Source organism: Panthera onca, chromosome C2 (genome assembly GCF_046562875.1).
Source record: "Panthera onca isolate mPanOnc1 chromosome C2, mPanOnc1 haplotype 2, whole genome shotgun sequence".
NCBI classification, from domain to species: Eukaryota; Metazoa; Chordata; class Mammalia; order Carnivora; family Felidae; genus Panthera; species Panthera onca.
Window position 1 is genome coordinate 3,200,685 of NC_138347.1, and position 24,589 is coordinate 3,225,273.

The following is a 24,589-nucleotide window of genomic DNA, read 5'->3' on the forward strand; positions in this document are numbered from 1 at the left end:
ACGTATGCACTGGCTTATATAACAGCGTGGCTGAGAGACAGTTCCTGTACGAAACAACATCCACTCTAAAGTGGACAATTCAGTGGTGTTTACTATACTCACCAAGGCAATTTTACAACATTCTCATCGTCCCCCAAGAAACCCTATTGCCATTAGCAGCCACTCTCTGTTTTCCCCCAAACCCCAGTCCCAAGCCGCTGCTAATCTACTGTCTGTCTCTACGGATTTTCCAGTTCTGGACATTTCGTATAAAAAGAATCATGGATGGGAAAGCAAGCTGGTGCAGCCACTCTGGAAAACAGTGTGGAGGTTCCTCAAAAAACTAAAAACAGAACTACCCTACGACCCAGCAATTGCACTACTAGGCATTTATCCACGGGATACAGGTGTGCTGTTTCGAAGGGACACAGGCACCCCCATGTATAGCAGCACTATTGACAATAGCCAAAGGATGGAAAGAGCCCAAATGTCCATCGAGGGATGAACGGATAAAGAAGATGTGGTATATATACACAATGGAGTATTACTCGGCAATCAAAAAAGAATGAAATCTTGTCATTTGCAACTATGTGGATGGAACTGGAGGGTATTATCCTAAGCGAAATTAGTCAGAGAAAGACAAAAATCATATGACTTCACTCCTATGAGGACCTTTAAGAGACAAAACAGATGAACATAAGGGAAGGGAAGCAAAAATAATACAAAAACAGGGAGGGGGACAAAACAGAAGAGACTCATAAACATGGAGAACAAACCGAGGGTTGATGGAGGGGTTGTGGGAGGGGGAGATGGGCTAGATGGGGAAGGGGCTTAAGGAATCTACTCCTGAAATCATTGCTGCACTATATGCTAGCTAATTTGGATGTAAACTTTAAAAAATAAAAAATTAAATAAACAGATAGATAGATAGATAGATAGATAGATAGATAAAAGGAATCACAGGATACGTGCCCTTTGGCCTCTAGCCTCCTACACTTAGTGACACCGTTTTCAAAGACCATCAGTGCTGTACCGCGTATCGGTACGTCATTCCTTTTTATGGCTGCATGATACTCCACTGTGTGGAGAGACCAGTTCTACAGTTGCAAGTTTTACCCTGAGATCTATGCTCCATCTTGAGTCAACTTCTGTATAAAACGTGAGATGAGGTCGAGGGTCTTCTTCCAGCAGGTGAACGTCTGACTGTTCCAACACCGCTTGTTGGAGAGGCTACCTCCACTCCACCAAACTGTGTTGGCACCTTTGCAAAGGTCACATAAATCATGTTTTTGCACACCTACTTCTGGACTATCCGTGACGCTGATCCTAGCCCTTCACCAGCATCACGACATCGTCATTACCCTAACACCCGAGTCAGCCTTGAAGCCCGACTGTAGTCTTCCTCTTCAACACTGTCTTAGCTGGTCTAGTTCCTTCACCTGCCATGTCAAATTTAGAACTGGCTTATCTATATGTACAAAAATATCCCGCTGAGACCTTAATCGCAATTGTGCTAAACCTGCAGATGGATTTCAGGGGAAACGACGTCTGTGCTGTGCTGACTCTTGCAATCCATGAACATGGTATGCCCCACCACCTAGGTTCTCTCCGATTGCTTGCGTCAGCATTTACAGCTTTCAGCATCAAGTGTCTGTGTTTTGTTAGATTTACACCTGTTTTGGTGCTCTTGTAAATGGTATTGTCTTTCTAATTTCCGTTTCCAATTGTATATTACCGGTATAGAAATAGGATCTGTTTCTGTGTGTTGCCCTTGTAACCTGGGACCTTATTAAACTCGGTTCTGGGAATTTTTTGGTGGAGTCTTTGGGATTTTTGATGTAGACGATCGTGTGGTTGGTGCACAAAGCCAGTTTTATCTCTTCCTTTCTAAGCTGGATGCCTTTTCTTCCTTTTTCTCGCCTTACTGCACTGGCTATGACTTCCATTACAGTACTGAACAGGGGGAGGCCAAGTGAACATCTCTGCCTTATTCCCAATCTTACAGAAAACAGTCTTTGGCCACTAAACATAATGAGAACTATAGATTTTTGGAGGTTGCCCTTCATCAGGTTAGGAAAGTTTCCCTCTATTACCACTTTGCTGACAGCTTTTAACCATAATTAGCTGTTGACTTTTCTGTGTCAACCGATACGAGCATGTTGTGGGTCTCACTGGTTGAACTTTGACTAGTGAATCAGTCTTGAGTTCCTGGGATAAACTCTACTTGGTCACTGCAGGTTATTCTTTTTATATGTCACTGAATTTGATTTGTTAATACTGGATTAACTATTTTTACGTGTAAGTTCGTGAGGCACACTGGTGTGTACTTTTCCTTTCTGTATTGTCTTTGGCTTTAGTATCACAGTGATGCTCAATTCATAAGCTGAGTTGGAAAGCCTCCCCTCTTCCTTTTTCTGGAAGAGACTGTGTAGACTTGCTGTTTTTTTCTTCTTTATTTTTGGTAGGATTCCCCAGTAGAATTGTCTGGGCTCGAAGATTTCTTCTTGCAGGGTTGACTAAAATATAGATTTAGATTCCAAAACTTTTTTTTTTAAGGTAGTAGGAATAACATCTTAATTCGAGAAACTGCTCACCCTAGTGGTTATCACACCATACCTAATGCTCTGCCTAGCATATTCCATTTAACAAGTTTCTCTGCTCCTCTTACCCCTACTAAAACCCACGCGCATCACATCTCATCGCTACCTATAAATGGCCTGCTTGTCTGCGTCCATTGGTGTCTGGGAGCCCGCCGGGGGAGGGCTCACTCCTTCCACATCCGGTTCAGAGCAGTTGGGATCTTGCTCCGTTTTTAACTCTGTTACTACTTGCATCTGTGAAAGGAGGAGGAGAGTTTTTGTTACTAAACACAAAGTAAACTGCTACTAAGTATTCTCTTCTCAAGCAGAAACAAGGGGACTGGTAAAGTGGGAGACAGTTGGATGGCTGGCCAGAATCCATCAAAATTACCACCAACAAAACTCCTTTGAGTCTGATACGTTTTGCAAATGGCTAAAACAACGGTTGAGTTTCCAAATCATCTTGAAAACTGATGGCTGATATCTGTGAACTGTGTGCGATTTTCAAAAGATATGCCACCTCCAGAGCGCCGAGGGGATTACGTCACCTTACTGTGTGTGTCTCTTCCTGCCCTAAACCCTCACACTGAGCAACGTCACAGCTTGAGAGGTAGAAACAAACAGTCCAAAGTCTTCCTATCTTGTCACGAAAACAAACGTAGTCATGGCAGGGCTGAAACTCTCCCCTTATCTATTCTTAAATTTCAGGAATACGTCATCTATAAACGTTTTGAAAAAAAAGTCACTGTATTTAGAAAGTAAAGACTGGCGGTGTTTAAAGAAATAGCGTCTAGGTATTATCATTTAAATTGCTTTAAACTAAGGGGCGCCTGGGTGGCTCAACTGTTTGAGCCTCCAACTTTGGCTCAGGTCGTGATCCCACGGTTCGTGAGTTCGAGCCGCGCGTCGGGCTCTGTGCTGACGGCTCGGAGCCTGGAGCCTGCTTGGGATTCTGTGTCTCCTTCTCTCTCTGCCCCTAACCCACTTGCACTGTCTCTTTCTGTCTCTCAAAAGTAAATAAATAAATGTAAATTGCTTTAAACTAGCTATTTTGGTTTGTAACTTAGGTGAAAAGTCTTTAAATCTGTAAACATAAAGAATTCAGTTTACAGAAAAAAAATTCCAACTTGCTGGGGGGCTCTGGGGGGCTCGGTCAGTTAAGCATCCGACTCTTGCTTTCGGCTCAGGTCATGATCTCAGTTGTTAGATGGAGTCCCAAGCCTGACTCTGTGCTGACAGCACGGAGCCTGCTTAGGATTCTCTCCGTCTCTCTCCCTCTCTGCTCCTCCCCCGTCTCCCCCCCAACCCCGTCTCCCCCCCACCCCGTCTCCCCACCCCCGCCACCCCGCACCATGCACTCACTTGCTCTCAAAATAAATATTTAAAAAAACTTAAAAAAAAAAACTAAATTGCTGCAGCAAACTTGTAATTATCCAGGAGCAGATTACCAGTGCCCTCAGCTGCTTCAGGACCGGAACCCACCTGCCCTGCCGCCAGCTGCCATGACTCTGCGCCCCGGGGAAGCAGCTGGTGGGGGCACTCGGGGAAGGGGCTCGTCCCCAGGCAGGGAGAGAGCCTGCTCCCTGCCATGCGACCCCCCTGACAGCTGGGGGTAGTCGCCCGCCCGCCTGGCGAGGGAGCCCCTGTCCTGCGGTGCAGGGTCTAGTCTGTCAGCCCAGATGTGCAGGGAGACCCGTGTCCCATTGCCTTCAGATGGCGCAGCACGCCTGGGAAATTGTTTCTCTCTTGAAAAAACGAAGCGCTAAAGCAACTAACAAGCCCAGTCGAACACAACCTTTCTGGAGGGAAATCCGACAGTATTATAAACAAGCATCAAAAGATGTATTTCAGGTCTTTGGGTTTGTTTGTTTCTTTCTTTAACGGTCGTGAAGGAAGGGAAAGCTCGCTGTCCAAGTGTGGAGGGGAGGCAGAGCCACACCGTGGGACAGTCAACGCGTAACATAACGTTCACGAGTTTTGCGTGTCGTGGGAAAGAGCTTGGCTGTTAAAAGCGAGGCTCTGTCCCTCCCTGTGCCTGGCACTGAACAGGAAATGACCCCATCAGGGCACCAGGACACCCGCCTGCCCTGCGGGGGGAGGGGACTCGGAACAGGATCTGCCAGCAGGTGATCAGTGCCACAAAGGAGAAGGCTTTGGTGGGAGCAGGCTTGGGGGGGGGGGGGGTGCCGGGCGGGCAGGGGAGTCTTCCCAGGAAGGATTTGCGCAAAGATCTGCCAGACAGGAAGGCACTGGCCCCCCTGCTGCTTGAGGAAGAGCCAGGGCCAGGCCCAGGGCCACAGGGGAGGGATGCACAGGAAAGAGGGGCAGAGGTGAGTGCGAGGGTGATGCGGGGTCCCCCCCCTCCCCCCCGCCCCGGGCAGGGTTCAGCACAGGGAGAGTAAGGGACAACCTCAGCTTGGTGTTTTAGAAACAAAATCACTTGGAAACATCGCGGGGCTTCCGGATGCAGAGAGCAGGCTGAAAGGGACCCTCCAACTCAATTCCTGTAAGAAGCTCAGACCCTGAGACATTTTTCAAAAGCCCACAAAAACCAAGTCTGTGCCACAGGAACCAAGCCAGGAAGGGCACGAGACCGGCCACCCAGGAGAGACATGAGGGAGGCCGCCTCGGGTCCTGGGCGCCCACCTGGAGCCTCACTGAGGCGGGGCTGTGACCTCATCTGGGGGAGGCCACCGAGCCTGATCAGTTGGTCAGGCCCACTAACTAGGATCTTCAAGTAGGGAGAAAAGAGAGCCTCTGGGCATCCCCGCACCGCCTCCTGAGCGCAGGAAGCAGGGGCAAAGGCAGCTCCAGGGCTCGAGGGAGACGGGGGTGGCCCCCACCCCCACCATCAGCAGAGGCCCCCACCCCCTCCTCCCGAGCGCTTCGGGGCACACAACACAAAACCCGGCCTTCCCGCAGCTGCAGCTGCGAAGGCAAGCCAAGGCCACGGACAGTGGGAGGGCGGTCAGGACACCACCCACACGGTGTCAGAGACAGCCGTCCAGGCACAGCCGTGCGACGTGAGCAGACGGCACGGCATCCGTGCCGCGCCGTCCATGGGGACGGTGCCCTCTGCCGCCCAAAGCACGCCTCCCGCTGAGCTCAGCAACCTGGGGCCCGGCTTTTGGCAACGGCACCCCGCTTTTCTTTGAAGGCAGCGAGCCTCGCTAACACAGACGCTAACAGGGCACGTCCCCGCGAAACCGTGACTTGGGGACTCAAAAGCACTGGCGGCCTGGTGTCCCCGGGGGAAGCAACGCGAACGGTTCCACGGCTGGCCTCTCCGGGCAGCAACACGTACGAAGCGCAGGGCGCACTTGACATTGGACCTGCAGCTCGATGGAACCGAACTGTAACTAACTGAGAAAGCAGAATAAAGCCCCAGCGCTCACTTGTTGCCCGTCTTGGTAGCTGTCTATGCTTAGTGTCTGTGTAGCCATCATGGTTAATGGGCTTTATAGGAAAACATCAAATCATCTTGAGTCAAAAGCAAATGGCGTCTGGGGAAACAAAAGCAGAAAAGCGTCAGTTAGTAACTGCAGAGCACTCTGGGCCCCCCCTTCCACGGCACCCGGGTACTTCTCAAAAACACGTACTTGCGCACGGAGAGGGAAACCCCACCCTGGCGTTGCCGTGAGCCGACCCCCCTCAGCACCACCCCACTCACTTAGCGGTCACGTGTTTGTACTTGCCCCGGGCCCGGACTGGCTTTCAGGTTTTAGCCACCTGGGTTCATTCATCCACTCAGCCAACAAGCATCTAGTAACCGTCTACACCCGCAGGACAGCGCTGTGGGGCCTGGGGCACCACAGCGAGTCGGTGAGGCTCGGCTTTCCTGGGGCAGCCAAGGCCGCAGGGGTGTGTGGGGGGGGGGGGGGGGCGGTGGCCACAAATACAGGGAATGTCAGAGAGCACACGTGCAGCAGGGGGCAGGATGCAGGGCCAGCTCTCCCAGCCGGGTGACGGGGCGCCCTTCTGGCCACGCGCCCCGGACACAGAGCCCAGCGACCAGGGGTCCGGAGACCGGACCTCAGACGGGAGCGGTGGAGGGCACTCCCCTCACACAGGTGTGATACACAGGTGGAAAGACGGTTCATTTACTTGAGGACAACGCAAAGTGACTCGCTACAGCGGCGGGGGTGGGGGTGGGGGGCTAGGAGCACCTGCACTGTGGCATGGGAACCGGTAACGTCCTAGGGCGGCCAGAGAGGCTCCGACAGCCCAGGCCGTGCGGACAAGGTCACAAGGTCAAGGGCAGTCATTCCACTTGCTCTGCCCTGGCTCGGCCATTGAAGGTCACCGGGGGAAGCGACGCTCTGGGAGACTGTGCTCACTGGAAAAAATCCAGTCGAAGACCAGCAAGCCAGGGGCAGAGTGAGAAGCGCGTCCCAAGGCCCAGCCAGAAGGAGCAGGGTGTCCAGCCCACGGCCCGCCCCGGGGGAGGCTCTCCTGGGGGGCCGTGCTACCCCGAGGAGCCCGAGTAACAGGGCCTCCCCCCTGCCCAAGGAGCCGGCATGAGGTGGGGGGCTCACGACGTGACCTCATGAAAAGCCAAGGGGCAAACGAGGTTACCCTCCTTCCTTCAGCAAAGGCTCCTGTCTCAAGCCCTGTCCTGTGCACTGGCGGAGCGTGGGTCCGGGGCAGACGGGCACAAACTGGTCACCGTGCACACAGGTTCGGGTAGGGGAGCCGGGGGGGATGGGCACACAAAGCAGTCACCGTGCACACAGGTCGTGGGGGAGAAGGGGGAAGGCACAAAGCAGTCACCGTGCACACGGGTGTCAGGAGGCGACACGGTGAGGGCGACCAGGCAGGGACACGGAATACTTGGGGCAGGACCGCTGCAAGTGCCCGTGGGAGACACCCAGAGGCAGGGGGACGGGAAGGAGCCGGGTGGTGTGTCTGGAGGACAGCTAGCGTGGCTGGGCAGCGTGACAAAGGAGAAGGGGAAGGCAAGGGAGCGGGAGGCACAGGACCAGGTCCCACACACCCTCGTGGGTCACAGTCCCCCGCGTCAGGGGGACAGGGACCCACGGGAAGGTCTGAGCAGCAGGGTGACGACACAGGGGCACAAGGACAGGTGTGCAGCCACAGACAGGCTGGGGGCCGTGGGGATGCCCACCTGAGCAACTGGCCGAGCAGAGCCACATGTCCCGGACTCAGCAGTTGGATCAGAGCAGGTTCTGTGGCCTGGGAGGAGAGAGCAAGAGTCGGGACGTTTTAGGTTTGAGACGCTGCTCCTACAGGTTCTCAATACAGGAGTCTGTGCCAGAAACGCAGACTTGGTGGGGCGCCCGGGGGGCTTAGTCGGTTCAGCCTCCGACTTCGGCTCAGGTCATGATCTCACGGTCTGTGAGTTCGAGCCCCGCGTCGGGCTCCGTGCTGACGGCTCGGAGCCTGGAGCCTGTTTCCGATTCTGTGTCTCCCTCTCTCTCTGCCCTTCCCCCGCTCATGCTCTGTCTCTCTCTCTCTCTCAGAAATAAACATTAAAAAAAAGAAAAAAAAAAAGAAATGCAGACTTAGTGACCATCAAGCATGGCTGGTGCATGTAGGGGCTGAACAGCGTCCTCCAGGAGATGGCCAAATCCCAGCCCCTGGGCCCTGCGAATGGGACCTTCTCTACGAAATAGGGTCCTTATGTGTGGAATTATGTGAAGGATCTTGAGATGAGATCATCCCGGATTTAGGGGAGCCCTAAATCCAGTGACTGGTGTCCTTTAAGGGTGGGAGTGGGGAGAGCAAGACCCAGGGCCTACAGAGGGGACGCCATGTGAAGACAGGGTGACACTGGAGGGACACGGCCACAAGTCAAGAACGCCTGGGGCCACCAGGAGCTGAAAGAGGCAGGAGGGACCCTCCCCTGGAGCCTTCAGATTGCAGGTTGATTTCGGAGCTGCAAGAAAATCCGTTTCCGTGGCTTTCATCTACCCGGGTGGTGGGACTTTGTTTCGGCAGGACATTGAGACAGTCTGGAGAGCCCCCAGATTGGCTGAGTCCACCCAGGGGGGACGGGGTGGGAATGTGGGGCACCAGCCCAGAATGGGAGCCGCGGCCAGCGGGACAAGAGCAGAACCAAGTGGTGTCGCTGACGCGGTGGAGGAGGCGGGTGGGATAAGGGGCGTCGGCCATGTCAACGAGGTGGCTGAGCACCTGAGCACGGCCACCAGGACCTGCAGGGGTGTGCCGTGGGCCGGGGAGGGCAGGAGAGAAGGGCGGGATGTGGCAAGCCCACGGCTAGACTAGGAACTCCTGTGGAGCCGCCGCTGAAGTTGCCCTCTGTGCCCCTGGCACCCCCGATCCTGAGACGCGGGCACACCTGTCACTGAGCGCCTCCCAACCGTCTGTGCCTTGACCAAAGGCTGGCCCTCCTCCTGGGTTCCCCCTCCACCCCAGGCCGCCGGCCCCAACCTTGATCACCGGCAGGGCTTGGGTGAACCTCGGGCCTTCCCCCTCCTCCCCTCCAGAGTCCACCTTTCAGAAACGCAGTCCTGGTGAAAACCCCCCTGCAGGGCAAGTCCCTGGCCAGCCGTCCCCTACTCGGAGCTGTGTCCATGTCAGGGAGCACCCGCCTCGTCCTCAGGTCGCACGGTGCTCCCCCCGCGCTCCGGCCTCCTGGGGGCCTGGCCGGCACCCGCACGTGCCCCGTCACCACGTCACCGTCCCCAGGCGGCCCTGCCAGTGCCTCGCCCTCGCCTGCCGTGCGCAGCTCTCCGGGGGCCCGCCGTCCACCCCGGGCTCGGCGCCTCGGGGTTTCTCCCGCTACACGGTAAGGGCCGGCGAGGGCCCCGTCCTGCCGCGTCCCCCACGACCGGCACGGCGTCTGGCCCCGCCCCGAAGCGCTCACCGTTGACAGGGCGCGCGTTGGACACGCGAGTCACCCCAGCTCCGCGGGCCCCGACACCCACGTGTCCTCGCTGTGCTTTTGAGCCCTTTCTCCCATCACCGTTACTTCCGTGGCCGCCGGAACGAGAGCAGCTCGCGGCGCTGCTCCGACGGGGGCTCAAAGAACAGCTCTGGGGGGGGGTCCACGTCCTCAGCGCACTTCCCGCCAGACAGTCGACGCCAGAGCCACCCTCCCTAGGGAACACCTGCAGGACGGGACAGACGTTGCGAGTAACCCCCCGGTCACACGGCTTCACCCTCCCGGCCGCGGAGACATCGGGTGAGGCCGTGCGGAAACACGCGTCCGTGTCGGGGCCTCCCCCACGCCTGTGGTTTCACGCAACCCCACACGCACGCGGCGAGGGGGCGCAGGCGTCGCCTCACCGACGAGCCGACCGAGACCAGGAGACTCGGCCGGCGGGTGTCGGGGCCAGCACGGGCCCGGCCCGGGTCCCCGGGGGCCCGTCTTCTCGGAGCTGCGCAGCCACAGTGGGGAGGGAGGCAGCCCCCGCCCCCCCCCCCCAGCCATCTGGACGTCTGACGCTATTCACGGCGGAGAAGGAGTGGTCCGCAAACGTCCGTCTAAAGAATAGCTAACCTGAAAGCGACACCACCCTCCCCTCCGCGGACGCGTCGCCCCCCAGGCCGGGCCGGCCGCGAGGCTGAGCTGGGAGCGGCCTCCGTCAAACGTCACCGAGGCACGTCCGCCAGGACGCGGTCCGGCGCCGAGCTTGGCCGAAAGCGCGCAGCCCTCCATCACGGTCCGGGGCCAGCCGTGTCGGGAGGCCTGCACCTACGCGTCCACGGGACGGCGTCAGAACGGCCCCTGACTCTTATGCAGGTACACCGTACTCCCAAAAGAGGGTGCGGGGCCCCGCGTGGGCTCCCAGCTCCGTCGGAGGGTCCTCCCCTGGGCGAGCCCCGCCGCGCGTGCAGGTGAACACGTGGCCCTCGGTGCGCCGCCCGCGGGGACTCGGGCACAGGAAGTGGCACCGATCCGAGGCCCTGCGTCCCTGCGCCGGCCCGCTCCTCTGGAACAGACGGGACGTTGGGCGGCGGCGAGGACGCGGGGCGGCCCTGCTTCCACCCGCGGCGCTCCCCGCACAGGCCGGCGGCGCCCTGCCCTCAGCTCTGGAAGCGCCCTCCCTCACTGGGCCAGGAGGAGGCCGCCCCCCCTCGGGCACGGACCCACGACACAGCGGATGGACGAGCCTCTTCCTGCAACACCCCACTGACTTCCTGACTTAAAAGGTACACTTCCTTGGGTTTGATAAACAGGCAGATGCTTCGTGAGACTGGGAAGACACACGAATACACGGGGAACAAGCACAGGACGGTCGGTGACAGAGAAGGGGCCCCAAACACAGACAGGGAACGGCTCGGGGGGACCCCGCCCTGCTGGAACGGAAGTGGAGCTGTCGGTGTGAGTTCCTGTGCGTTCAACACACACACACACACACACACACACACACACGTGTGCACCTGCTTCAGCCCTGTCTCCCGAGAGGGTGGAGAAGCAGCGACACCCAGTACCACCCAGACCCTGGGTGATAAATGTCACTCCCCAGAACGAAGAATCGGGGCTCCGGAGAGCAGTGGCTGACGTGATCCCAGGGCTGGGGCAGGGAAGGCACAAGGTGACCCGGAGCCTGTGCTCAAAAATTACGGGGACACGCCAGAAGGAGTCAAAGCAGCTTGCAGAAGCTCTCACGGGCCAAACGTGGGACAACAGGCAACGGGTATGACAGTACTCGAGAGAAAAACAACAATCGGTGAGTCCAATGAGGTACTCAGGAATCAACCTAAGCAAAGAGGCGAAAGGCCTGACTCTGAAAACTAGAGGAAGCTTTCGCAGGAAATCGGAGGTGACTCAAAGAAGCAGGAAGACCTTCCGTGCTCATGCGCTGCAAGAACAAGCACTCTGAGAACGTCGACGCTGCCCAAAGCCGTCCGTGGTGATACGCGCACAGAAACGAAGGACAAAGTGGGGGAAGGCACAGCTCTGAATTATGGCGCGGTCCGTCCAGTAGGTAGGGGCGGACGCAATGCCGTCGGGCTGGCGACAGGCACAGTAACCGGAGCCTCGGGCGGGACTCCTCGGGGAGGCCCGCACGAGGCCCCGAAGAGGAGACGCACCTGATGTCAGCACACCTGCCCTAACGTACTACTGATTACACGGGAAAACAGTAGCTTCCCAGTGAAGACACCCGGCAGGCAACACGTAACCAAACGGTGAACATTCCGATAATCAGTAAGGAGACAAAGGAACATCACAGCCCTCCCGAGAAGGACGCCGAAGACTTGGGGGGAGTCCTGCCCGATCCCGAGGCTGCGCTCACCGTCCGAAACTGAGGGGCAATCTACGAAGTGACTGGCCCGTAAGCTTCCAAAGCGGGAAGGTGCAAGAGGCCGATAGACTTCTCCAGTAAGTGAAGCGACAGGTGTGTTTGGTCCTCAACGGGGGCCTGGGCCCCCCAGATGCTCTTTCCTTTTTGCCGGTAGCGAGACAGTAGCTCATTCGTGAGACAACCGGCAAAGTTTACACAAAGTCAGAGAAGGTAAGAGTATTTTACCAGTCACTTTCCTGATTTTGATAACTGTGCTGTGGTTAATGAAGACAGTATCCTCGCTTTGGGACGCATACGGAAACACTGGGGGGCATCACATCTACAACTTACTCTCTCAAATGTATGCACACACATACGTGTGTATGTGTATATGGACATATGTGCACGCACACACAGTGAGAGAGAGATGAGAGACCGGGCATACGTTTGGTAAAATGGGAACACTGGGGAAGGTACGTGGCAAGTCGGTACAGTTTTTGCAACGTCTCTGCAAGACTGAGATTCAAACTAAGAAGTTTTTAAGTTTAACACTTGTAGGGGCGCCCGGGTGGCTCAGTGAGTTAAGCGTCCAACTTCAACTCAGGTCATGATCTCACAGTTTGTGGGTTTGGGCCCCGCGTTGGGCTCTGTGCTGACAGCTCGGAGCCTAGAGCCTGCTTCCGATTCTGTGTCTCCCTCTCTCTGCCCCTCCCCCACTCATGCTGTGTCTCTGTCTCAAAAATAAATAAACATTAAAAAAAATTTTGTCTTTCAGTTTAACACTTGTAGGCTCATAAAAAGGATGAGGGACTGTTCCGGGCTCAAAGAGACCGAAAGAGCGACAGCCAAATGAACACATGACGAAAGCCGTGAGAGGCAACGGAGGGGCTCTGGGGGGCCACACGGAGCGGACAGGAGCCGACCCTGGAGACAGGGCTGCTGCCCACGTGGCAGTGCTGCTCCTTCCCAGGAAGCACCTGTCAGCAAGGGCTGCGATGTTTAGGGGTGTGGTCACGAGACGCGCACCTTTGAATGGTCACCAGGCGCTCCCATGCGGCCAAACACGCTGTGGCCGGAGTCAACAACTGATGAATCCAGGTGGCGAGGGACCCCCCTGCCACTCGTTCAGCCCTTTGGTTTCAAAACAGGGGCACCGGGGCGGCTCAGTCGGTTAAGCGTCGGGAGTCTTGAGCTCAGCTCAGCTCTTAATCTCAGGGTCATCGAGTTCGAGCCCCGTGTTGGGCTCTGCGCTGGGTCTGGAGCCTAGTCGGTTAAAAAAAATGAAAAAACGTCCATAACAAATACTGGGGGAAAGTCAGAATTCTATTTCAAAACCATCTAGACTTACAGTCCTTCTATCAGACCTTGTTAAGACTACAATGTCTGATGTAAGTAGCACAGCCAGTCTAAAGGGAAAATTGGGAATTTGTGCCACAAGCTTTGAAAATATGTGCTCTACAATAGAATACTATGCAAGGAACTTTTTTTAATTTCTTCATTTTGAGAGAAAGAGAGAAGGAGAGAGAGCATGAACAAGCGGGGGAGGGGGCAGCGAGGGAGGGGGCAGAGAGAGAGGGGGAGAGAGAATCCCAAGCAGGCTGCGTACTGTGCTCGAGGAGCCTGATGCAGGCCCCGAACCCACAAATCGTGAGATCCCGACCTGGGCCGAGATCATGATGGGACGCTTCACCGACTGAGCCCCCCAGGCGCCCCTACGCAAGGAGTTGTTCACAAAGGGTCACTCTCTCCGACTGACACACTGCTGGGTGAAACCAGGGGCGGGGCAGAGTAGCAAGGTCACCCACAGGTCACCCACGGGACAGGACACCACAGGGTCGCAGGAAGGTGCCAGCAGGTGGCACCATTTGCCCAAGAGGTTGAAAGCGGCCTCGGACACGGGGCGGGAGCCTCGTGCCAACGTGTTGCTCATAACTTTCGGAGCCCCCTTCCAAATTCCACTCCCCAGCAAAATGCCCCACCACCCCCGGGCAGCGGGGCCGACTGGCACCTGCACGCGGGCAGGCCAACAGCCCCAGCAGAGTTCAGGCCTCGGTGGTTCAGGAGGGGGCAGTCTGCTGGCTGCAAGCCGGCTCTGCGGCCGGCCAGGCCGCGCCAGGCCCAGGACGGAGTCTGAGTGCCCAAGTGAAAGCTGTCATTACCCGCGAAATAACTACAGCATCCAACCCCAGGACGGACAGTCAGCAAGGCTCCTTTTTACCAAAAGCTGGTTTTGCTAGGCATTTTGTAGAAACCAAGGCTAGCCGGAGATTTAGAAACAATTAACGAATCCCTATTTCTCCCCTCCATTACACAGAAAGGGAAGTTCCTATCAGGTTCACACTCAACACTGCCTTAACTTCTTAACGCACAGAGCTCCAAATTCCAAGTTGAAGAATGGCCAGCCCAACGTACGTATGATATCGTGGCGCTGAGCCGTTGGAATAGCTTTGCCTGGTTTATTTCTGGAAATTTCATCCCATAAAAAAAGGGCACGTCACGTACTGAAGCTGTCACTTTGGTGCCCGCTCAAGAGATCTGGCCGGACTAAGACAAATGAGGAAAACACAGCCTTCTGATTCTCACGTACAGAAATATTACAACTCACTAGTCACGAAAGAGATACAATCTCTCAACGAATAATCCTTTTTCATCTAGCGATTTAAATTTAAAACAAGAGTGCTACACTATGTTGGCAAAGATGGATGAAACCCGGGGCCCAAAGGGGTCCTGAGCCTCCCGAGCCGTGTGACTGGTGTGCAGAGAAACCTGACCACGTGCACAGTTGGCCACAGAACACGGTACACTCTTCTCAACGCAGTGTAAATGCTGCACAACACTCAACGTGGCCCAAATCCACAGGCAGGCATTTTCGTGTTTGCAAACATTCCCATCCAGGCTGACGGGATGCAGGGGTTTAGTCTTTCAGAAAAGAACAGGTATAAACAGATTCGTTGAATCCCACCGAGTGTTGAAGTCCTCTGTGGATGGGTCTGGGAAGGGTCCTGCGGGCTGGGAGGTCTGCAGAGGCCAGAAGCGAAGGCAGGAGGTCGGGGGCAGAGGGCAGGCCCTAACAGGGCCGTAGCCTGTCCCCTGGCATCCAAGCCACAAACCCCCCCTTTCCCCCCCGCCGATGTGGGTCCCACAGGGGAGCACCTGCCAGGCTGGGAGACTCAGTTACTGCCAGGGAGGTGGCTGTGAGGCCTGTGGAAGATTTAGATTCGAATACTTTTATGTTAAGTCTCAGAATAAACTATGTATTTGACCTTTAGGGTGTTTGTAGTATTTAAAAAAATTTGGCAAATTAATGTTACATATTAGCCGGGACTCCAATATAAATGTATAATTAAGCTTCTAATTTTAGACACGATTTTTTTTTTTTTTACTTTACTGAAAAGGTATAAAAGAGACATTTATAGAGATTATCAACATTCTTTAATATTTTTTAACATTTATTTATTTTTGAAGGAGAGACTGAACAGGGGAGGGGCAGAGAGAGAGGGAGACACAGAATCCCAAGCAGGCCCCAGGCTCCGAGCTGTCATCACAGAGCCCGACGTGGGGCTCGAACTCACGACCTGCGAGATCATGACCTGAGCCACCCGGGCGCCCCGAGAACATTCTTGATCTACGCAAGCACAGGGATTGCTGGGCACTCTCGTAGCCACTGGGAATACAGCAGGGAGCAGAGCCAAGTTCCTCACCCCACAAAGCTCACTTCCGGACAGCCAGGTTTGGAAAGAACTTGACCTTCACCACGTAGGTAACTTTAAATTATTAGACCTACCTGAGAAAGTTTTACTTGTTTGGCCAGATGTTCCCCGTGCCTAAAATGACAATTAAATCCAGTACACTTAACACCATAGGGGCGCCTGGGAGGCTCAGTCGGTTGAGCACCTCGACTTCAGCTCCGATCATGATCTCAGGGTCTGTGGGACTGAGCCTTGCGTTGGGCTCCGCATTGGGTGTGGAGACTGCTTAAGAATCTCTCTCTCTCTCTCTCTCTCTCCCTCCCTCCCTCCCTCTGCCCCTCCCCTGCTTTCTTTCTCTCTCTCAAATAAATAAGCTTAAAAAAAAAAAAAAGAATGAAAACTATGGCTCAGAATGTATAAGGGAAGTTAAAGGCTCAGTCAGGTTAAGCATCCAACTTTGGCTCAGGTCATGATCCCGTGGTTCGTGAGTTCGAGCCTCTGTGCTGACAGTGCAGAGCCTGCTTGGGATTCTCCTCTCTCTCTGCCCCTCCCCTGCTCATGCTTTTTCGCTTTCAAAATAAATAAATAAAAACTTAAAAAAATTAACCTCAAATAATCTTTTCTATGCTGAAAAGCCTCATTTCAAAGGGCATTCAAAACTTACAGCAACAAATGCTAGATGCTGACAATGTTTTTAAGCCACCTTAATAAAAAATGGAAACACTGGGAATGCAAGCTGGTGCAGCCACTCTGGGTGCAGTACAGAGGTTCCTCTAAAAACTAAAACTAGAACTACCCTACGACCCAGCAATTGCACTACTAGGCATTTATCCCCGGGATACAGGTGTGCTGTTTCGAAGGGACACATACACCCCCATGTTTATAGCAGCACTATCGACAATAGCCAGAATATGGAAAGAGCCCAGATGTCCATCGATCGATGGATGAATGGATAAAGAAGATGTGGTATATACACACAATGGAGTATTACTCAGCAATCAAAAAGAACGAAATCTTGCCGTTTGCAACTACGTGGATGGAACTGGAGGGTATTATGCTAAGCGAAATTAGTCAGAGAAAGACAAATATCATATGACTTCACTCATATGAGGACTTTAAGGGACAAAACAGGTGAACATAAAGGAAGGGAAACAAAAATAATATAAAAACAGGGAGGGGGACAAAACAGAAGAGACTGAAATAGAGAACAAACTGAGGGTGGCTGGAGGGGCTGTGGGTGGGGAGATGGGCTAAATGGGCAAGGGACATTAAGGAGGACACTTGTTGGGATGAGCACCGGGTGTTCTACGCAGGGGGTGAATCACTGGAATCTACTCCTGAAATCATTGTTGCACTAGATGCTGACTAACTTGGATGTAAATTTTAAAAAGTTAAAAATAAAATTAAAAACAAAAATGGAAACAGAACCTTCATGTCCTCCCCAAGGGATGGTGACATCAACTACAGTCACCCGTCATCGATCATCGACAGGATGGTTACATCCCAGAGCAGCCTGGAAAGGGCTCCCAGCAACCCGTCCGACGGGAAGGCAGGGCACACGTTTGCTGTGCACCTGACCGTGCCCTTCCTTCCATCCGCAAATATTTCCCGGAGCTCTTCTCGGTGCCAGGCTCTGCTCTGAGTGCTGGGGGTGGAAGGTCCTGGCTGTCAAGAAACCACCTGATAACTGTGTCAAGCGGGTATCTACGGGTCAACGTGGGGAGAAGAGACGTCTCTCAAGCACCGGGTCACCCCACCCAGGAGCACCTCTCTTACGATGTTTGACGGTCTCTGTGGAGGTCTTCTGGACTCTTGGGGAGACTGACTCCTAAGTAGCTCACGTTTTCCTCTCGCTGCCCAAAGTACCTCATCGTCCTTGTGCCTCCCGGCGGGCCGCTGGACGGGAAGGAAGCACGCCCGGAGTGCGCAGGCCAACCTTGCAGCCGCCCACTTGGCCAGCGGCTTTGCTTCCAGCAGCTCGCGGAGAGTCTGCTCACTGTTCTCGGAACACGTCAGTATCCCAGCCAAGATCCGCGGTGCCTTTCAGAAACTCAAGGGACCTGTTCTCACACGCGTGCAGAATGAAAGTCCGCGAGTAGCCGTACTACCCTTAAAAGGTCTAAGAAACACCGACGTCGGAATACCCCACTCGGCCACAGCAACAGCAGAACGGGCAAACACGCAGGCCAGCGGAACAGAAGAAGTAAGACACTAGACTTGCCAGGGCCCGAAGGAAAAGCACCCCCCAAAAGGCACAGAGCTTTGCGGCTTTGACGCTTTTACAAACATCCCGCAACTCGCTCAAGTCCTGCAAGGCGCTGGTGAAAGGGGCCACCGTCCAGGCGCCCGTGCACACGCACAGGGCGCACGCCAGCGGCACGCTCTCCCGTCCGGCCCCGGCACGTGGCCCCTTGACGACCGAGCCGGTCGCCGCAGAAGCACCGAAAGAGCAACTCTGCACACGGCTCTGCAAGAACGGGGCTCCGCGCGACGGTCCTACTCGTGCAGCCCGTGCCAGCGCACACACGCGCGGAGAACTCGTTCTCAGACGCTCGCCACTCATTTTGTGCAAGGCCGACAAGGGAAACCGAGAGGAGAAATGTCATCTAGAGTCTGCTCTGCGTTGCGGCCTACGTGAGGCACTGTTTTATTTTTTAATGTTTGTTTATCTTTGAGGGAGAGACAGAATGTGAGCGGGGGAGGGGCAGAGAGAGAGGGAGACACAGAATCGGAAGCAGGCTCCAGGCTCGGAGCTGTCGGCACAGAGCCCGACGCGGGGCTTGAACCCACGGACCGAGAGATGGTGACCACGAGAGCCAAAGTTGGACACTTAACCGACTGAGCCACTGGAGCCCCTAGACCTATGTGAGGCACTTTTTTTTTTTTTAATGTTTATTTATTTTTTACAGAGAGTGCAGGCAGGGGAGGGGTAGACAGAGAGGGAGACGCAGAATCCAAAGCAGGCTCCAGCCTCCTAACTGTCAGCACAGAGCCCGACACGGGGCTCAAACCCATGAGCCGTGAGATCGTGACCTGAGCCGAAGTCTGACGCTTCACCGACCCAGCCACCCAGGTGCCCCTACGTGAGGCCCTTTTAAAACACATCCCCAAATTCGCTGATTCCTCCCGATGAGTGTGGGGTTCTGTCCCCTGCTCTTGAATCTGGGCTGACCTTAGTGACTCACTTGGAACCCCGAGAAGGCAGTAGAAATGCTTTGAGGAAACTCCCCAAGACTCCAGCCCTCAGCCATCATGCCGCCACCGGCCTGGGTCATCCTAGCTGAGGACCCCAACGCTGTGGGACGGAGACAGGCCGTTTCCGCTGGACCCTTTCCAGATTCCCGACCCACGCAGCCGCGGGCGTAACCAAATGGTTGTTTTGCCCCCACCGACAGGGCGATCGGCTTCACGCTAGTCGTTAACCAGAACGCTCTCGCAGATCATTCGTAGCAGGGTCCTCAGAGGTTGCCTACTTCCCTGAGGTCGGTCTCTGTGGCTCTGAAGCCCCGCTGTGTCGTTGACATGTTATCTCTGAGAACACAGTGACCCTGCGTCTAACACAGATGTAGAACCCGCAGGGAAATCGGTACAGGAGCGGGCAATCTTACAACTTGGATGCAACAATGTGGATGTTAATTCATTAATGCCGTGAATTCAATCTATGAATTATGGTGTCAGTCAAAATGGGAAACGCCGAGAGCGGATGAAGGCGGCGGTCCGTGGGCAAACAGGGGTGTCTTTCAGTGACAAGCAAGGATGTCACGCGGGATGCTGCACACCCATGTAGCTGCTCCGTGAACACGAACCAGAGTCCAAAGGAGAGGAGGGCTCAGGTGCAGAAGCCACGTCTCCCACAGTGCAGGCGTGAGAGTCCGCCAGCCCCAAAATACCACAACGCCAATGACTACAGAGGACAGAACTCCTACCTCGTGTTTCATCAACACATGGAAGAAATACACAAAGCAGCAAATGCACGTGGATAGCACGTGAAGGATTCTGGGTACTACTCACGAGCACGTGAGGGTTAAACTGTGGGGTGTCACAGACTCCAGCTGCAGCCATGAAGATCATTCTCCAGAATTTCACTTTGGAGAAGAATCATCTAGCGTGTATTCACCGAGTTGACAGGAACGATCACCTCACGGAAGAGGGGGCGAAGGACCCCCCTCAAGTCTCCATTTCCTGACCTCCAGCCACTCCTCCAGATCTTTCTCCCAGGGCCACTCTTCCCAAGCCCCACGCCAAAGCCCATTCTCCTCCCCGCAACCCCGGTGATGGGCTTCCTTAAGGCTTGCTTCTTTCCCTCTGGTTGCCGATTTTCAGAATGATGTGCTGCTTCCCCGGTGGTTTCCACCGGTGACCAGTGAGGCTGTTTGCAGCACATTACAATCTCGGTGGTTTGAACAGGTGGAGTGAGTACAATTTTACATAAACGTATCTATGTTTTCATGTTACAAATGACCCCATCTTTGGCCAATGCAAGCCCCTTTAGTAACCTCCTAGAGCCCTTAACACACCCTACGAATTCTCGACAGCTCTTTGCTTTCAGGTAAAACAAGCTACTCCAGGCTCATCTTGTCCATTTTCGGCACCGGACTCTGACTTTGCCGTTCGTTCGAGGGGCTCTGATTCCTTTCGGTGAGAAATGATACGTAGAGACCACAATCCAGGTGCTATGGGTGCTCACTGCTCCTGGGTGCTCACTGTGTCCAGGCCTCTGCAGGAGACACAGGAGATGTTTTCCCATTAAAAATTTTTCAGGGGTGCCTGGGGGGCTCAGTTGTTTAAGCATCCGATTTTGGCTCAGCTCATGATCTCACGGTTCGTGGGTTCGAGCCCCGCGTCAGGCTCCACACTGACAGCTCGGAGCCTGGAGCCTGCTTCAGCTTCTCTCAACTCGCTCTCTCTCTGCCTCTCCCCTGCTTGCACATATGTGCACACACTCTCCCTCCCTCTCTCTCAAAAATAAACATTTAAAAAAAAAAAAAAGAAGACAATCTTAAAAAATTTTTTTTTCAAAACAAGTTAACACTGATATCTACAATTCAAATTTGGGATTACAGGGTATTTACCTAACAGCTTTAATTTCATATTTGTGTATCTTTTATTTGCCCTGAAAACCTTCACCATGTGACATAATAACATACAAATTTTTGTTTCACTAATGGTTGCTACAATTTAAACACAAACTTTGATCTAACTCACACGGTGGTTCCTAGTGCCTTTTAAACAGATACATCATTGGCTACTTTCTCAACTTCATCTAAAGTTGCTGGTCTGTACAGGTTTTCTACCTCCAAGGTCCATTCTGGTCTCTTATACCTTCTTCATAAGCCACCCACAGTTCTTCAAACTTATTGCCATCAAATTGTACGCGGCGTATTCTTATTTAGAGATCTTCATACGTGCCGTTATATCCCTTTTGGAAGTACTGTGCTCTCATTTCTTTTTAATCAGATTTGCAAAACGCAAAAATAGATTTGCCTCTATTGTCTTTGACTTATCTTATTCTCCTGGTTTCTTGAGTTGAAAGCTGCATTCGTTTACTTCTCTTGTTCTCTAACACATTTAGGTCATACATTTTCTTTCTCCCGAGAACTGTTTTTCCTGATCCTAGGATTTTGGCATGTAGCCCTCTGCCATTCCCTTACAGAGAGTCTGAAAGGAGTTTCTGATCTCCTCTTTAACCCAAGGGATACAATGAGGGGGGTCTTAACATTCTCAGGGAGACGTTCTTAGCTACCCTTTCACTCTTAAGCTCTAACTAGGTTGCATTATGGTCTGAGAATCTGGCCTACAGGATTTACTTTTTTTTTTTTTTTTTAATTTTTTTTTTCACATTTATTTATTTTTGAGAGACGAAGTGAGACAGAGCACAAGCGGGGGAGGGGCAGAGAGAGAAGGAGACACAGAATCCGAAGCAGGCTCCAAGCAAGCGTTCAGCATCGAGCCCGACGCGGGGCTCGAACCCACGAACCGTGAGATCATGACCTGAGCTGAAGTCGGTCACTTAACCGACTGAGCCACCCAGGCGCCCCCAGGATTTACTTTTTGAACACTTGGGATTTTTCTTTGTGGCCTGTATGTAGCCAGTTTTGTTAAATGTTCCACATAAAGGAAGAAAATCTGTGTTTTGTGGCACCTGGGTGGCTCCGTGGGTCGAGCGTCTGCCTCTTGGTTTCGGCTCAGGTCACGACTCCGGGGTCGTGGGACTGAGCCCCGTGTTGGGTGTGGAGCCTGCCTAAGATTCTCTCTCGGGGCGCCTGGGTGGCTCAGTTAGTTGTCTGACTCTTTATTTCGGCTCAGGTCACGATCTCACGGTTCGTGGGTTGGAGCCCCGTGTCGGGCTCTGTGCTGCTGGTGCGGAGCCTGCTTGGGATTCTCTCTCCGTCTGTCTCCGCTCTATCCCTGCTCATGCCCTCTGGCTCTCTCACCCTCAAAAATAAACTTTATTTTTTAAACTTTTATTTATTTTTGAGAAAGAGCGGAGGAGGGGGCAGAGAGAGAGAGGGACAGAGGATCCAAAGTGGGCTCTGTGCTGACAGCAGACAGCCCGACGTGGGGCTCGAACTCACAAACCACGAGATCACGACCTGAGCCAAAGTCCGTTCGTTGTTTAACCAACTGAGCCACCCAGGCTCCCCTCAACATTTTTTTTTTTTTTAATTTTTATTTATTTTTGAGACAGAGAGATACAGAGCATGAGCAGGGGAGGGGCAGAGAAAGGGAGACACAGAATCTGAAGCGGGCTCCAGGCTCTGAGCTGTCAGCACGGAGCCTGATGCGGGGCTCCAACTCATGAACCGCGAGATCATGACCTGAGCTGAAGTCGGACACTTAACCGACTGAGCCACCCAGGCGCCCCAACATTTTGTTTTTAAAGACTGTCTCTCCCCCTCTACCACTCGCACACTCTGTCTCTAAAATAAAAAGGAAAAGAAAAAAGGAGAATCTATATTTTACGTTTGTTGGGCGCAAATTCCTGTACACATCCGGTGACCACATCATTTGTATCCTTTATAGCAGCGGCTCTCAACTGGGGATGCTTTGGGTCCCCAGGGACACTTGGCAAAGTCCAGAACTCTGGCTATCACAAGGAGGGGGATGGGTGGCCACTGGCGTCTAGTGAGTGCAGGCCAGGGCTTCTGTGAAATACCCTACAGTGCACAGGTGGCAAAGAATGATCTGGCCCCAAACGTCACCGGGACCAGGTTAAGAGCCCCCTCCACACCCTTTCTTCTTCCTGGGTCCTTGGCTGGCAACTTGCAGTCCCTTTACAGCCAGCCTTCCCCTGTACACGTAGAATGGTCCGCTTCTCCGGTTTTGGAGAGTAGGACTCTGTCTCACTGTCACATTAAGTGTGCGATCATTAACCGTGCCTTTGAGTGACAAGATGTGCTCAGAGCTCTGTAACTTGAGCCTAACTATGTCTGGTTCAAAGTTACTAAACCTGCTTTCTTTCTGTTAGGACTCATATACATTCCCATCCCTGTTTCCTACCTTCTTGTGTTCTCGGTGTATCACTTACATACAGTATTTTTTTAATGTTTATTTTTGAGAGAGACAGAGCAGGGGAGAGGCAGAGAGGGGGAGACACAGAATTGGAAGCAGGCTCCAGGCTCCGAGCCGTCAGCACAGAGTCCAACGCGGGGCTTGAACTCACAGACCATGAGATCATGACCTGAGCCAAAGTCACATGCTTAACCGACTAAGCCACCCAGATGCCCCTATCTCTTTTATTAAAAAAAATTTACCTTAATAAGAACAAGGCATACTATATATGGTCATCCTAAAAACTATTTAAAAATTTTTGTTTTATGTTTATTTATTTTTGACAGAGAGAGACAGAGCATGAGCGGGGGAGGGGCACAGAGAGAGGGAGACCCAGAATCGGAAGCAGGCTCCAGGCCCCGAGACGTCAGCACAGAGCCCGACGCGGGGCTCGAACTCACGGATGGTGAGATCACGACCGGAGCCGAAGTCAGACGCTTAATCGACTGAGCCCCCCAGGAGCCTTCACTTATATGCAGCATGTAGCTGGATCTCCACTTTTCTCCTAAATCTGGAGTCATCATCACGTGGGAGGTCTAAACCCACTGACATGAACCGCAGTTACGGACACGTCCAGACTTCCTCACGCCAGCTCGTGTCCGTTGTTTCTTCACCAAGTAAGCTTCCTTGTCGTCATCTTCTTTTTCCCACGCTCCTGTCTTTAAGTACACCCGACGTGGGGCTCCAACTCACCACCCTGAGATCAAAAACCACACGTTCCAGCAACTGAGCCGGCCAGGCGCCCCTCTTTCCTCTCCGTTGAGCGAAGCTCTCCCTCTGGCGCTTTGGGAATTACACCCCTACCTCAGGCCTCTGCTTCCCCACCCCTTCCTCCGATCGGCACTAACCCACAGGCCCCGCTTCTCCAACAGCCCTCATTCCACCAAGGATGGGAGCGCCCGCTCCCCGGACGCCCACACCGGAATCTGCCCTCGGGACCGGCAGGGACTGTGACTCTTTGTCCTTCGAGGCTCAGGGCTGGTTGCGCACACACGACAGTCTGGGAAGGCAAACGCACCCAGGATCAGCTTACAGTGTTTAGCCCCTTAAGAGGAATTCCAGGGCATTTAACGGTTAAACTTTATGGTGGGTGTGTTCCTCTTGGCTGTAAATGCTTCATTCCCAGTTAACGCCACATAAGCTGTATTACACCACGTTTACACTGACAGTTAGTACTCTGCACACTCATTAGTACCACGATGCCCCCGTTTAATGAGGAACCACATCACACATCGCAGAGCACAGTTCAATACCTACTTTTCAACACCTGATTGTCCTGACTAGTCTGGACAGATTTCAGATCATTTTAATGACACCCTGCCGAGAATACACAAAGGGAAAATATTTAAATGTTTTATTTGTACCGTAATCATCGCTTTTGGTATTATTCCCTACACGGAAAAAAATCACATTAGGAAAACATTCTCTTAAGCTTGGAAGACAGAGATACCGGGAACGTTCCGCTATGTGCATTGCACTCCATGCAAATTCTATGAACTGAATTATCCACTTGGAGAACAGCTCACATAGAATAATTTTTTAGGGGCGCCTGGGGGGCTCAGTCGGCTGAGCGTCTGAC

The 24,589-nt window shown here is 53.5% G+C and overlaps 1 protein-coding gene across 5 annotated transcripts in view; it reads right to left on the minus strand.

Moving 5' to 3' along the window:
- PKNOX1 (PBX/knotted 1 homeobox 1) overlaps positions 1-24,589 on the minus strand; it is a 59,208-nt gene that overhangs the window by 27,359 nt on the left and 7,260 nt on the right. For 3 of the 5 annotated variants that reach the window (XM_078452727.2, XM_078452723.2, XM_078452725.2), the window contains exons 2-4: positions 7,684-7,751; positions 5,954-6,061; positions 2,686-2,813 (exon numbers count right to left, since the gene is read on the minus strand). In XM_078452727.2, the coding sequence (XP_078308853.1) occupies positions 2,686-2,813; positions 5,954-6,004 (179 nt within the window). In that variant the 5' untranslated portion in view covers positions 6,005-6,061; positions 7,684-7,751. Of the gene's footprint in view, positions 1-2,685; positions 2,814-5,953; positions 6,062-7,683; positions 7,752-9,405; positions 9,956-24,589 lie in introns of those variants that run through there. The other 2 variants (XM_078452724.2, XM_078452726.2) reach the window with 2 other exon arrangements.